Source organism: Bactrocera tryoni, chromosome 4, assembly GCF_016617805.1.
Source record: "Bactrocera tryoni isolate S06 chromosome 4, CSIRO_BtryS06_freeze2, whole genome shotgun sequence".
In the NCBI taxonomy this organism is placed as follows: Eukaryota; Metazoa; Arthropoda; class Insecta; order Diptera; family Tephritidae; genus Bactrocera; species Bactrocera tryoni.
In genome coordinates, this window is record NC_052502.1 from 60911922 (window position 1) to 60928184 (window position 16263).

Sequence of the window (16263 nt, forward strand, 5' to 3'; positions counted from 1 at the left end):
AAATGCATGCGAATGGAACAAAAACAATCTAATCATACTAGATATCAGGTTTAATTCTATCTCCAATTTCTTCCTTTGACTTTATGCGAAAGAAACTTTTGTGATTAGTACCACGGAGATTTGAATGTATGTATGTAGAAGTATTCTTTTTTATAATTACAAACATTTCTGAAAGCTTTAAGTTTTGTTCAATATTCCTCTTTTTGCTACTTTTCTCTGAATAGTCCTGTATCTATATCCGGCCAAAGACTGAAACTATTAACTAGATTTAATGCCACTATATTTGAATTCCTCAGTATATTTTTTTTTACGAGAATTCATATTATTATAAAATTTAAAATTTTATGTGTCAAGGTTATATTATTACCTGTAATCCAAGTAATGTTTAACATTTTTGTTGCTCAGAAGCATAGGTGTGGGTTCGAATATACATATTTTATTTTCATAAGATGCAGCAATTTTTCCGGTATCGGTACTGCAGTCAAGAGCAGATATTTTAACATAGCCATGTGTAGCTCCTGGAATTATTTGTACTCTCTCGAAGGTACTAGCCAATATTACAATATTGCATCCCGCAGCATACGCCTGGTGTTTTAAAACAGTTATTAGAAAATAAATATAGTACATTCATTAAAAGGTTATCTTCTGGATATGTAATATTAATATGAAATAAAAGTACATTTTGCTTTAAAAGCATAATTTAAATAAATGTGGCTAACGGCGAATTAAACCCGGTGAGAAAACACATTACAACAATTTATCCAATAGCTTCATTAAGATATATATATCTGAATAATCACAGTGACAAACCAAGGGGTGAAGAAACTAAGGGGTGTAAAAGTTTAATAACTTTTTCGTTTATTAATTTTTTTTTATTTTTTCTTTCAAATTATATAACATACAAAAGGGAAATTTTTTTACACAAAGTATGAAAAATGATGTCTCTTAAATGACCGCCGTTTTCAGCTTCGCACTGATGGGCTCTTTTTAGAGCATTCTCCATAACATCTTTCAAAACTTGTGGCTGTAGCGTTCGAATTTCTGCACCAATGTTTGCCTTGAGTTCAAGGATTGTCTCTGGCTTGTTCACATACACTCGCTCCTTCAAATAACCCCAAAGAAAGAATTTTTCCGAATTTCTGGAAGTTATTCGCCCTCCAAAAATTTGACTTAAAAGTGCCATTGTGTCTCGGGCAGTATGGGCAGTAGCTCCGTCCTACTGAAACCACATACCAGGTCTGTTTTCAAGAGCAGGACGTAAAAAATTTTCTATCATAAACCGATACCGCTCTCCATTTAATTTCAATAAAAAAAATTAATAAACGAAAAAGTTATTAAACTTTTACACCCCTTGGTTTCTTTTGGCCCACCCTGTACAACTACACCAAACAACCCGACAATAAGGCAACAACTTAGGACAACGGCCACGGACAACGGAAAATAAAAAGAAATCAGGGCAGCGACAGGCAAGGGGGGTCAAGGAGCTAAGCGGAAGTTTACTGCCTCACAACTACCTGGCGGAGTCGCTCGGATCGGAGGAGCTTACCGTGCTCCAGGACCTCCTCATGGAAGAGGTGTTCAGAGAGGATGAATACGCGGCGTCCTTCCTTGGGGTGGAGTTCAAAGGAGGTATGCTGCAGGTGGACTGCAAGGACGAGACGTCCGCCAACTGCCTGCGGGAGTTCGCCCCAAAGCTGGAAGGCTGGAAGGGTCCCGTCCTCTGTGCGAGAAGGGCGGAAGACTTGCCAATCATGCACAGCAACAAAGTAGGAAGAAAAGATTACTCATTGGCGAAATCTATCAGGCCAATCAGCCTGACTTCTTTCCTACTAAAAAAGATGGAGAAGATCGTGGACCATGAAATAAAGTCGAAAGCGCTTAAGAGCGGGCAGATTTACCAGTACTGCTCTGTACCAGCTAACCTCTGAGATAGAGAGTTCACTGGAGAATGCTTTCTTGGACATCGAAGGTACCATTGCCAACACGTCTCATAGGAGTGTAGCCAGAGCACTGGAGAAAACGAATGTGGCAGTACCGATGCGTAGATGGATAGAAGCCGTACTGCGCACCAGAATTGCTGAGACCACAGTATGAGATAAAAGAATTCGTCTCGGCACAACAAGAGGCTGCCCACAGGGAGGTGTGTTATCACTCCTGATATGGAGTCTTGTCGTAGATGACGTATTAGCACTGCTAACAGACAATGGGATCCGCTGACAAATGAGGACAGTCTCTGCGACCTAATACGAAGAGGTCTACACCTGGCAAAGGGGTGGTGTGAGGAGGTTGAATTGAACATCAACCCCTCCAAGACGACCATCCCACACTTAGGGGCAGAGAAATAGAAATGACCAACAAGGTCAAATAACTCTGTCTCACACTGGATTCTACTTTGCGGTGGAAGCAGCATGTAGACCTGACCTTGGTCAATGCAACAAAAGCATTAATGGTGTGCAATCGGCTGGCGGGAGAGTCCTGGGCTGTAAGCCAAGGACCGTTAGGTGGTTGTACACCATGATAGTGCGACCGATAATCACGTATGGGGCGGTGGCCTGGGCCTCAATAGCGTAGCAGACTTCGGCAGGGATCAAACTATCGAAGCTACAGCGGCTAGCCTGTATCTGCATGACGGGCGCAATGCGCACCTGTCCAACGGCAGCATTGGAGCTCCTACTTGAACTTACACCGTTTCACTTGGTTATCGTTCAAGTAGCCAAGAACACACTTCTGCAAATAACGGCAGAGGGGTTTGGCAAAGGCAAGGTAATCTTGTCCCAGAGGATGGAAAAGATAAGTGGCAATATACCATTAGCCCTTCTCCCGAAGGACAGCACTAACAAAACAGTTAACTTCACTTTTTTTAGAAGCTTTAAACAATTGATTTTTTTTTTGCTTAAATCTCTTTAAAAATTATCTAAGAATATGCCCCAAAGTTATAGATGGGAATTCGAAATATTATCGAAGCTAGAAGGGAAATAGTGACCGAGCGTCTAGCAGATATATGTATGAGCGCTTGGGCAAAAAGCGAAAACTTTGAAGCGCGATTTCTGGGTTTTTCATTTTTACGACTATTTATAATTGGCGGGCAGGATAGAACAAAAACTAAACGTCGTATGCAATTAGGGCAAAGTTTCTTATCATCGGCATAAATTTATATTCTATTTAAACTAAAAAAACTAAGAAAAAAGTCAAGTTTGAACATATTTTTGAACATAATATACATAACATAACCCTGGAATTATTACTACTATTTACAACAGGATAACGACCCAAAACACCCGTCTTATCTTGTACGTGTCCTATTTACAACAGGATAACGACCTAAAACACCCGTCTTGTACATGCAGGGTTGTTATGGAATTAAAAATAACTCCATAGGTCCCGCAATCACCACACATTAATCCTATTCAAAATATTTGGAACTTTTTGGAAAATCGTATTCGAAAACATCGAATTTCATCAAAGTAAGGCCAAAAAGCTGGATCATGGACTTAGTGGGTAAAAATATCCAAAAATAATACTAGGAATTGAGTGGGGAGCATACATTGATATCTTGGGACAATAATAGCAACAAAATGTAGGCCAAAAACCGCTAAAACTATTGTAATTACTTTTGATTAATATAAATAATCATCAGTGTACGTAAACTTTTTAACACATATAATAACAATAAACTTAAAAAATCCATTACTTAATATAAAACAACATATTTATAGAGGAAAAACTCAAAAATTATGTTGAGAAAAGTCTACATACACTAAAAAAATATCTTAGTTCAGTGCGAAAACTTAACAAAATGGTAGTTATTAAGACGTTTTAGTATTTAGTTGGGCCCCCTTTGGCATTTACAACTGCTTGAAGACGCCGTGGCATTGATTCTGCTAAATTTGCCAACTCTCCAGACGTTATGCTGTTCCAAGCTTCTAATATGCGCTCTTTGAGTAGAGCAAAGCTAGAAATATGGTGCTTTCTAAGACATGTTCTATAATATTCAAATCTGGGCCTTGAGGTGGTGTGTTTAATTGCCTTTGAGCGTAATAAAGCAACCAGTCCTTAACAATTTGCGCCGTATGCTTCGGATCGTTATCTTGTTGAAAGATCCAACCGGAACCGAGCCCCAAAGTATCCACCGAAGGTCTCAAATTATGTTCCAACAGAGACTTATACTTAAAGCGATCCATTTTACTTTCAAGAAAGGCTAACTTTCCAACTCCAGAGGCCGCAACAGCTCCCCAAACCATTACGCTGCCTTCACCATGTTTCACAGTTAACACTACATTCTTCGGTTCTAGCGCTGCGTTATTTTTTCTCCAAACTCTAGCTTTTCCATCGCTACCAAAAATGTTGAATTTAGATTCATCCGTAAATAAAACTTTTTCACAAAAATCCGTCCCCTTGTCTTTGTGTTTTTTGCCGAATTCTAAACGAAGTTTCAGGTTTTTTCAGAAATAAGTGGTTTCTCCGTAGTGTTCTACTGTGGAACCCTTTTTCGTTTAGAGTTCTTTGTATTGTTCTTGGATGGATACTCTTTTGTGACGTACAGTATTTGTCCAATAAATTACGAACGATGAAAAAAATATGCAGAGTTCTAACTTTAATCATTAATAAAAACATAAATATTTGGCGTATTTTAGAAAAAAATTATTTTTTATATGGTATATACATTAAACTTAAATTATTATATTTTTGTATTGAATCATATTCAATATTTTGTCTCTGCTAGAACTCTGCATATTTTTTTCTTCGTTCGTAATTTATTGGACAAGTACTGTACTTGCTATGTGTTCGGCTTATTTTGGAGCATTTACTTTTGGATTTTTGTCCACTTCTTTAAGGATCAGGCTGACGTCTCTACGAGATAATTTTCTTGGGCGGCCTCTGCGCGGTTTATTTTCGGTGGAACCACTATTTTCGAAATTTTTTACAATTGTTTGTTCTGCTGCTCGACTCAAGTTTAAAATTTTAGAAATTTCACCATATGATTTTTTTTTTCTTTGTTTTATCACCAAATTTCTTACATCAATTTACATTTCTTTTCGCGGAGCTATTATAGCTATTCAAGTGTTCAAACCACAACTGAATTCAAAAAATACCAAATAGTAAACATAATGAAATGAAAGAAAAATGCTGACGCTACTTTACAGTTATCATAACAATGTGCAAAGTATGAGTATCGTTCTGTATGTAGACTTTTGTCAACGCAATTTTTGAGTTTTTCTTCCATAAATTTGTTGTTTTATGTTAAATAATGAATTTTTTTAGTTCATTGTGATTATAATAAATATTAGAATAAAACTGTATCAATACATTTTTCTAAAAATATTTTTTATTCTCATATCAATGAAAATAGGGTTGTATGTAGACTTTTGTCCGCCACTGTACATATTTTGAAATGGATAGAAAAAAAACACAAAATTTATTAATTTTATAACAAATAAACGTGTCGTAATTTAATAGAACTAGGTGTATGTAAACTTTATTGGTCCACTGTATATTAAAACACTAGGTCTAAACCTGAAATTTGGAACTGAATGCTATCTTTATTGCGTTGATGTTGAGGATATCATGCACTTATCAAAAATTATAAATGAACTTTTTCTCAACACTGTAGCTATTCCACTATTTTTGTTGTTATAAGTTTTGTTTGGTTTGTTAGAATGTTCGTCGTTCGCCCTTCAACTAACAAAGTAGCAGCAAATGCTGCCTATGCAGCTGCTGAAGCGATTTTCTGTTGCGATGTGATAAATGGCTTGCCTTGTTCAATAACAACAATCAATATAATCCACATGCATATGAATGTAAAAAAAATGGCTGTACCCTGGCAGTAGTTGTGTGATGCTTATAATTTGAAACATAATTGTATATACATATAAGAATTTTTTGACTTTTAACATACTGTCACCGTCAAAAGAAAGTGTACACATTTTTTTATACACTTCACTCTGTATTTGAGAATAAAAAAATTAAATTTTTTCAAATCAATTATCTTTTTATACATGACTAAATATTGTTCTTACAAAACATTAACAGAAAAAAAAACAATTCTAAAGTTAAATATTGAATAAATGTTATTTTTGATATATTTAATATAAAATAAATGATTAGAAACGATTTAGTGAAGTGTTAGTGAATATAAAAGTTAAAAACATGAGTGTAAATTCATTATAAATCGGTGAAATATGCATTTTAAATAGCTGAATTTTTTAACTTTAAATGCAAAAATCTCATAAACCATAAGTCAGCGGCAACTATATATACATATTCTTGATCTGGATCCTCTCTGATCTGGACCTCCTCTACATACATTTACACATTTACATTTTAACCCCGAAATCGGGGGATTCTAAAATTTAGTTATATATAATAATATAATTGATTTGAAAAAAGGTGTACACTTTCTTTTGGAGCTGACAGTAAAAAGTGGCCTTCTCTGGTTCTAAACCAAATTTCAACCAAATCTGTTCAGCCGTACTCAAGTTATGTATTTACAACTATGTACATATGTATATAGATTGCAAAATCGAAGACCTCAATTTGTACCTTATGCAGGAATAAGCTAATACGAGTGTCTTTCCAAGCTGTGGTTCGGGCGATATGCGCGCTCATAACAAAATAACCCCTTATTTTTACATATAAGATTAAAAGATCCAAAAAAATTCGAAATTACATCGTAATTAGTTTTTTTTTTTTAATATACGAAACGTTGGATTCTTGTGTTGTAAGGTGTATTTATAATTTTTTTGAGCGGAATTTAGCAAGACAACATATCTATCTAATCTAACAAATCCACATTCTGAACTTATATTACGAGTGCAATATAACAACAAATATTGCCATTTTCTAATCTATTCGCCAACTACAAAATTTATCGCTTACTTATTGTTAGCCTTGACAATGAAAAATTCGGAAGACTTATATCTTGTAGGACTAGATATTTTCATTACATAATAAAAACATTCAATAACCCGCACACCAAAAAGATACATATTTTTAATCATGTGATTGCTAGCGTTAAATTCCTCAAAGGAAAATAAAAAAAAGGTAACTTGTATTCACAGCTTACTGTAAATGAGACACCTTCTACAGATCCTGTAGCGAAGCATCTGTCGCCAGCATTACATGCTCCACTCAAAATTTGATGACAATTCATTTTTCTCGTATTTTAAAACATATTTAATAACAAGTATATGTTACAATACAACAATTTTGACAATGACGACTCTAATCAATTAATGTTATTTTTCACAAACGATAAAATATCTAGCTATGGAACTCAAAACTCATAATCGATAAAAATTAGATAGCATAAGAAATGTGAGGAAAAGGGTGAATTAAAAATTAATTGCCGAAGCAATTTATGGGGCAATTCTGTATGCAGTCTCCAGTCACTATTTGAGACATTTTGAGGTAAAGTCTCAATTTGTGACTATTCCCAACACAGTCTCTAGTTGTTGTTGTTGTTGTTTTAACGGAAATTCAATCCCCGTTGGGATGGCAAATGTCATTTGTGTTGTCGTCGATGTCATCTAACGGTAGGCCCAGGAAACGTGCTGTTTCGACGGGGTCGGACCAAAGGGAGGAGGATGTTAGACAAGTGGGGTTCGTAGGGCATGCAAAGAGGTGGTCAGTGTCATGCGGAGACTCATTGCATGCAGGACATACATTCGTTATGTCAGGGTATATTCTGGATAAGTAGGAGTTTAACCTGCTACAGTATCCAGAACGAAGTTGCGCGAGGGTCACACGCGTTTCTCGCGGCAGCTGGAGCTCTTCGTCTGCTATGGGTGGTGGTTTGACTCCAAGAAGGCCATTCACGGGAAGGGAGTTGGTGAAGGTGTTGACGGCTCCGCTGTGAATGGCGGCCGGTACCTGTCGAAAGTTAGTCCGGTCGGCGTACTCTACGATGTCGTCGACGTAGTCAAGGAATGACCTTTTGATGCTCCTAGGAGGCGGTTCCGCTCCAAGCAGATGGCTGCAGGGGTGATTTCTGCGAAAGCATCCCAGCAGGAACTGCCTGGAGAGGAGTTCACTATGCTCCTTAACTGGGAGCATAAGCGTCTCACTGTGGAGGTGTTCAACGGCAGACATCAAAAAACATCCCGTAGTGGTCCGGAGTGCAGTGTTTTGACAGGTCTGAAGTTTCCTCATCTGCGTGCCACTGCATCCAGGCGACCATATGGGTGCTGCGTAACTGAGGACCGGCCGGCCGATTGCCTTGTATGTTGCCAACAACGTTTCTTTGTCTTTTCCCCATGTGCTGCCGGCTAGCGACTTGAGGATTTTGTTGCGGCTCTGTACCTTGGCGATAATCGCGGTCGTATGAGGAGAGAAGGAGCATAGACTGTCGAATGTTACACCTAAAATCTTAGGATTATTGACAGTCGGAGTTTTGACCCCGTCGACTGCAATATTAGGCTCAAGTCTATACTCCTTCGTCCAGTTTGTGAATATGGTCGCTGTGGATTTGTTGGGGGAAAGTGTGAGATTTCGTGCAGTGAGGAAACAAGAAAGGTCGGAGAGGTAGCTGTTTACCTTCGAACACATGCCATCGATTCCATTGCCCGACGCCAATATCGTGCAGTCATCAGCGTACGAGGTTATGGAAACCTCCTCTGGTGGTTGTGGGAGATTCGAGATGTAGAAATTAAACAGTAGCGGGGAGAGGACAGCACCCTGCGGAACCCCATGTTTAATTCTTCTCAGTTTAGATGTTTCACCTCGAAATAGTACGGATGACTGGCGACCGCTCAAATAGTTCATGGTCCACCTCTTAAGCCCTGGAGGGAGCGTAGTTGTTTCAATGTCCTGCAGTAGCGTTGTGTGATTGACCGTGTCAAAAGCTTTTGACAGGTCCAACGCTACGAGGATCACTCACGTTCTTCCTAAAGCAACATAAATAAAAAAGTTGGCGGATCCATATTTTCTTCGTAAAATCATTTTGAATATAAACGATATCAGTTTTATTAATCAAAATTTGAATTCTTTCGTCTACCCAGCTGATTTCGAATTCACATGGATTCAGTGATAGCAAATTTTGCGTATTCGTATTCGTAGCTTCGCTACGATGGATTGCGTGATATTTATGCAGGGTTCTCTTAATTTCATTTATTCCTCAATGCATTTTTGAATTGATATTTGTAAATTGACAATCGGATTCACCACGAAGAACGTGAAAATTTCACTTCTTCTGTCAAAATTTTAATTTTTCTACCATTTTTTGCACAGTGTCAAATAAAAAATCTATATAATTAATTAAGTCCTCTAACTTTCTTTTGACTTTTTGCACCAAATCGTTTATCTTCAATTAAGCTGAAATTTATTTATTTATTATTCATGTGAGCTTATTCATATCGTTGACAGATGAGTAGAATAGTCATGGTTTGATGGATGGACGTAAGTATGCGTTACTATGATAAACTTCCATTCATCAGACGTAAACTAAATAATCCACAAATTAAGTACATCCATCCAACAAGTCAAGACTATCGAAACTTCAAGACATTTAAGTAATTAACAGATTTGGAAACTCACATGTATACTATACACGGAGCAACTCATAAGGCCTTAAAAAAAATTGCCTGTTTTTCATAGCCGTCGACGTCAAATGACAATTGAATACATTTCCGTATGCTAAAGTTGGGAGTTGGGATGATTCTCTCGTAGAGTACGCATTGCCAATCTGTCGCTCTTCATAAAAATTAATATTAACTCAGCTGTTATTTGCATACTTTTATAAATGGGAATCAACGTACCCATACCTTTTAGCATTTTAGATCCCACTCCTTTTCAGATGGGATGCTTCTGTTCAAATTTCAGCGTTAATCTTAGTATCCAGCTCTCAAGAAATGTAAAAACTTTATATAAAAAAACATTTAAGAAATGGTTTACCGCAGCAAATTTTCTTTTGCTGGTATGCAGCTCTACAGAAATCTAGTACTAAATTTTAATATATTTTTTTAATGAAATGCGATGCAGTGCAGAAAACTACCTAGGTGTAAGACTGGACCCCAGACTAACCTTCTGGGTACAAATCCAGCACGCCGCAGGTAAGGCAGCGAAGATCACTTCTCAACTGAGCCGATTAATGGCTAATGGAGGCCCCAGCCAAGAAAAGAGAAAGCTCCTAATATTGACGACAATCAGCGTCCTATTATACTGAGCCGAAATCTGGGCAGACGCGCTTAAAAAGGAAAACCGGCGTAAGGCAGTGGCCAGAGTGTAACGAACCGCAGCCCTCAGAGTTGCATCAGCCTACAGAACAGTATCAGGCGACGCAATATTAGTTATAAGCGGCAATGCTCCAATCGACCTTCTAGCATATGACAGGAAAAAGCTGTTGGAGCTAAAGAAATCACCCGGCAATAACAAGAGCGAAATACAACAAATAAGGAAAGATACGATAACATCATGGCGACAAAGATGGGAGAATGGAAGTCGCGGCAGATGGACGGCCAGGCTGATAAAAGATCTAGATTTATGGACAAGTCGTAAATTCGGAAAAGTAGACTTTTACACAACCCAGCTATTCTCCGGCCACGGAAAAAGTACCTCTACAGAATGGGAAAAGTCGAAGAGCCGTCATGCCTATACAACGACGCGACAGAAGACGAAGCTGAACACACATTCTTTGAATGTGAGCGCTGGCAAGGAGAACGCACCGCCGTGGAAGACCTGGTCGGCACAATAAACGCTGACAATTTAATCAGCGTCATGTTGGAGAGCGAAACAAACTGGGGGATTACCTAGAAATACGCATCACTTTTGCTACGCATCAAAAAAGCAGGACCTGGACGCAGGTGTGCAGATGTAAATCTCTCAACGAGAAAAAGGGAACGCCACCCTAAAGTAATGCAAACGCGGTCCCAGGGTGGGCGACGGTTCCTTAGAATGGGGTTTTTAGTGACCTGCAAGTGGCATATCGCTGCTGTGACGATAGCACCGATGATGCGGAAGGCATTTTCCACCCCCTCACCCGCAAAAAATAAAAATAAAATATGGCAAACCTGGTTTTGCGAAGAAACATGAAATCAACAATTGTTCTTCAAGGAAATTCAAATTAATCGCTAAATGAATTAAAATCATTATTATGAAGTGTATTTCATTTTGAAATGTTGTATAAAACTTACCAATCATCAACAAAATTCCTTAAATCGCAATGAAAATATTTATCTTACTACACACATACATACATACATATTACACATAAAGTTTATTTTCTTTGTTTATTCTCTCCTGCTCTTCTAATGTGGCGCATTCACAATGCGCAACCAGCTGTCAAAATTACTTGAAGAAATAATAGAGCGATTCTCTTGCTCTTGCCAGATTGCACGATGACACAAAATGCAGAAATCCTATACCGAAATATGCAAGACCAAAAGAGCACCTATTGCAGAATCTAGTGATATATGAACGACTGATTCAATCAATTTATTGAGAATGACTATTGTGAATTAGCGCACCTTCTGCATTCATTTTTTAACAAAAGACTGTAACAAATCTTTATAATTTAAATAGAAATTATAAAATCTATTTAAAACTTACCTTCCTCAACAATTTAACGGCGAAATATATCTTTATGTAAAATGACAGCTAAAACAGGGTTGCAATTAAATTTTTACGTGTCATTGCAAGAAAATAAACATGGGTTTTGGTGTGCCATTGCAAATAAGTTTCTGCGTGTGTATGTTGTTAAGCCGTTGCACCAAGAGGTGCAAGGGTTTTGCAAGAGCAAGAGAATCCCCCTAATGTATTTTTTTTCTTGAGCAATTACTTAAGGGCTGGATACGGACCTTTATTAGTAAAGAATGGCCAAATTATTCTTATACTATAATATGTTCGGACCGACAACGAAAACATGTTTTCGTGGGAAAACTGGTTTTCACACGAAAACTTGTGTTTTCGTCCATGTAAAATCTGTCAAACGAAAACATAGTTTTCGCTGAAAACTACTTGAAAACTTACGTTTAATCGATGTTTTTGGAAGACATATTTTGCCGGCCCGAAATTGTCACTTGATAATTGTTTACATTTCATATACATAAACAGCTATCGCTTGATATTCTCATATTAGGGGGATTCTCTTGCTCTTTCAAAACCTTACACGGTGCAGAAAATGCAGAATTTTCCTCTTGGTGCAACGACACAACAACAAACACATGCAGAAAATTATTTGCTATGGCTATAAATATGTCAGACCTAAACCCACGTTTATTTTTGTGAAGTCATATGTTACTAGATTCTGCAATGGGTTCTCTCTTGGCCTTGCATACTTCGGTATAGGATTTTTGCATTTTGTGTCATCGTGCAATCTTGCAAGAGCAAGAGAATGTGCTATTGATAGTTCGAAGGACTTAGATTCCACTACATACAAATGTGTTTTCAAAATCATTTTTCAAAGTCGTTCCGAACCAAGTATTATTTGTAGTTCACATTTTTTCATTCGTATTGACCTGTCAAGTCGATGGAATTTATGAAGTTAAAGTTGTAATGCTGCTACCGTTTATTATTATGTGCGATTCTTTTATATAACGTACGCATTTTTTATTAATGAACTTAACTATTCTAAGAATATATTAATGTGTGTATACAGATGTAAATATTTATTAAATTAACAACTGTTATACCTGAAACACAATTGCCGCGGGTCAGCAGGTGACGGAATGACGAGTGGTGAACAGCTGATTTATACCAGCCGTAAAATTCAGGCGAGTAAACACAATTGCGACGGTAACGGATATCAGAATAGAAGTTATCTCTCAATATTTTTTTATTTATAAGAAAATGCACTTAAATTTTGCAAAATAATTTCGTATATATGTCGACACGCTATTTGAATTTGTTAAATGTGTATACTGATAGAAAAAGAAACTTTGAAATCTTTGAACCAACTGAGAAAATAGACATAAGCTTAAGTATTTTAAAAAGTATATTTAAACCAAAATTATGTGCCATTTCAAGTACTATATCAATGCGATCTAATTTTGACAGTGGGAACTAAACAGTAGTGATGACCGAAATTGCGATTTTTCAATACCTGCGATTTCAGTAAATGCTATTTTCAAATCACTGTGACCTTATATCACTATTGTGATCGCAAGTAAAACAATAAAGATATGAAAACATTTTTATTCAATATTTATTTTTTAATTTCATCTCATAAGCTTTCATATTTGGTTTTAACAATAAATTAAATTTAAATGTAAATTTAAAACATCTTAAGTAGTTGCAACTTCTGATTACTTCTTAAACGACTAATCTTCCATACCTAAAACATGTTTTTAACGTTTGCATTTGCTATTGCGATCACAAGTAACCCTATGAAACTTTATTGTTAAAAAATCGCAGTTTTTTTGTGAACTGCCATCACAATTGCTATTCTCATAATCGAATTGATATCACAATTCACAAGATGGAACTCACATTTTATTATAATGTATTTCTAACTACCTCACCTTTTGCGGTGCACTTCGAATTCTTAATCTTCACACGCACTCACCTTCTCGATGACCACCAAGTTTGGTTTTATAAAAACTGGAAAAATAGATTTGCTTCAATGTGCATATGCGTGCACTAGTATAGGTACTTATATTGCGGTTGTATTTTGCTTATGTACAATTTAAAAAAATACTTTATAAAATGAGTAGCGTTTGATAATTCCGACTTGGGATGGGTAAAATGTTGAAACTGGAGGATGGTAAAAACGCCGTTCAAAGATGTTCGCACACGCGTAATTCCGACTCAGGATGAAAAGGTGTTGAAACTGGAGGATGGAGAAAACGCCGTTCAAAAATGTTCGCACCCGCGTAACGCCGACTTGATATGAAAAATGTTGATAAATGAAATGTTTGATATGAAAAACGCCGTTCAAAATGGTTCGCACACGCGTACTGCTTGCTGCTAATATCGAAAGCGAAGTGAGTTGCTGATGAGATCGAGAGCGAAGTGAGTTGCTGATCTCCTTTTGGTTCCTTTTTTTCCTTTTGTGTGTGGAATCAGCTGGTGTGATGTAGTAGGTTGGTGTGTAGTGGAATGTGGATTGTAAGCTCTGATGATCGGTGAGGTGAGTATGGTGACGGTGCGTGTCAGTGTTGTGAAGTTGAGTTGATGTGGTGTGATAGTTTAGTGTATGTGTGGTTGTCCGGGGGAGGATGCTCATTTATACATCCTGGCCCCCCTAGGCGAGTATTTAGCCTAGTAGCCTCTGAAGTTGTTGCAGTGTTGCAACAATGTTGCTGAGGCCTGTCTTACGACGCGCTTGCGACCTAGGATGGCGCCTCCGATGCGGGGTGGCATGGTGATGATGGCGCCAGACGCGGGACTCCTCCGAAGGAAAGGCTTTCCTTCGCGGTTGCGGTCGCGGGAGTCGTCGGCTGGCAGTACGGCCGCGAGGGGCATGATGACGTTCGACGTCGGGTCCGGTACTGGTGACCCATACAAACCTGGCACTGATACCCGGTGGTGCATTCGCGCGTTAGATGGGTAGGCGCCAGACAATTCAAACAATGACCGCGGGTCTGGGCGACCTGCTGGCGTTGCTGAGGTGTCATCCCCTTGAAGATGCCACAGTGTGGCAACCGATGTCGTCGTCGCATTGACGCTGTGGCTGCGCTGGAGCTATTGCTTGCGGCTCACTGCGCGGAGCCGATGGAGTTTCTCGGGGAGGTGCGGCAGCGATGGTTGTGCGCGGCGCTGCTACTGGGGTAGCTCTAGGGCGCGGAACCGTGACGGCGGAACGTACAGTGGGCGTAGGCACAATTGGCATCTCGGCGTCCATATTAATCTGTTAAGAAAATAGTATTGTTAATTATCATATATATTTGTGTATATAATCATATGGGCATTGGTACCACGTGATGTGGCACAATTGAGTCGTCATGTGGATCGACTCGTTTTTTTGGTTTTGGTTTTGGTGGGTATTTATTTGTAGTGGGTGAGTTTATTATTATATTTTTTTGTTAATTTCAGCGTTCCCGATTGTGTTCGGAGATCGGCCAAGCCGCCATTCGGTAGGGGGGAGACAATCGTCATTGATTAAGACACAATCTCCAAGCTTAGGCGCATTTTCTGTGATTTTCCATCGGTACCTTCTTTGGAGGTCCTTTAAATAATCATCTTTCCATCGGCGACTGAAGTCATGATGGAGAATTTTAATTCTTTCCCAACGGTTTAATAAAGAAAGGGACTCCACGCCTGACTCAGGTGTGGCCAGAATATGCGCTCCTTTAAGAAAATGCCCTGGCGTGAGGGCAGTAAAATCTGAGGGATCTTGCGAAAGTGCAGCGAGAGGCCGTGAATTAAGAACGGCTTCAATTCTAGTTAAGAGTGTCGTGAATTCTTCATAATTAAATTTGTGGTTGCCAGCTATCTTTTTAAAATGAGATTTGAAGCTTTTTACAGCTGCTTCCCATAATCCGCCCATATGAGGGGCGCTTGGGGGGATAAACTGCCAATTGATACCTTGGGGAGTGTATTTTTGGACAATGTCCGGCGAGACTTGTTTTGTGAAGACCACAAAATGTCTTTCGGTAGCTCTCTGAGCTCCGATAAAGGTTTTACCATTATCGCTCATGATTTTTGATGGAAAGCCTCGTCGTCCGCCGAAACGAGCAAAAGCCGCAAGAAAAGCCTCCGTCGTCAGATTCGTACATAGCTCAAGGTGTACTGCTTTTGTCGTGAAACAGACAAAAACAGCCACATAGCCTTTCATGAGGGTAGGAGACCTTAGCATGGATGCCTTTATCACAAAAGGCCCAGCAAAATCTACACCGGTAGTGGTGAAAGGCAGAGCAAAATTGCAGCGTTCAGGTGGAAGTGCTGCCATAATCTGCGAACGCATTTTCTGCTTATGCATAGTGCAGATTTTGCACATGAAAATGCACTTCTTTAATTGGGGCTTCAGTCGGGGTATGTACAGCTCTTGGCGGACCATATGTTGCATGAGGCAGTGTTCGGCGTGGAGCATTAGTATGTGGATATATCTAATAAATAAAGTGGCAAACGGACACCTCTCTAGTATGATTATAGGGTGGCGTTCATTGTACGTTAAGCTTGAATTAGCAAGCCGACCATTCGCACGAAGTAAACTCTTCGTATCTAGAAATGAGTTTAGAACTAAGAGTGAGCTCTTTTTATCAATAGGCTTCGATTCTCATAGTAATTCTATATCGCGGCTGAAGTAGCGCGTTTGGGTTGATGCGATAAGAGCGACCTTTGCTTTTTGTAAGTCTTGGTGCGTCAACTTATCGCAATGGAGATAAGTTGCTC

The 16263-nt window shown here is 38.5% G+C and overlaps 1 protein-coding gene across 1 annotated transcript in view; it reads right to left on the reverse strand.

The window, feature by feature from the left end:
* The window catches only part of LOC120775388 (dmX-like protein 2), a 59070-nt gene extending 51862 nt beyond the window's left edge, over window positions 1–7208 (reverse strand). The window contains exons 1-2 of the mRNA XM_040105548.1: window positions 7064–7208; window positions 368–585 (exon numbers count right to left, since the gene is read on the reverse strand). Coding sequence (XP_039961482.1) covers window positions 368–585; window positions 7064–7150 — 305 coding nt within the window. The 5' untranslated portion in view covers window positions 7151–7208. The remainder of the gene's footprint in view (window positions 1–367; window positions 586–7063) is intronic.
* Window positions 7209–16263: the final 9055 nt, after the last annotated feature.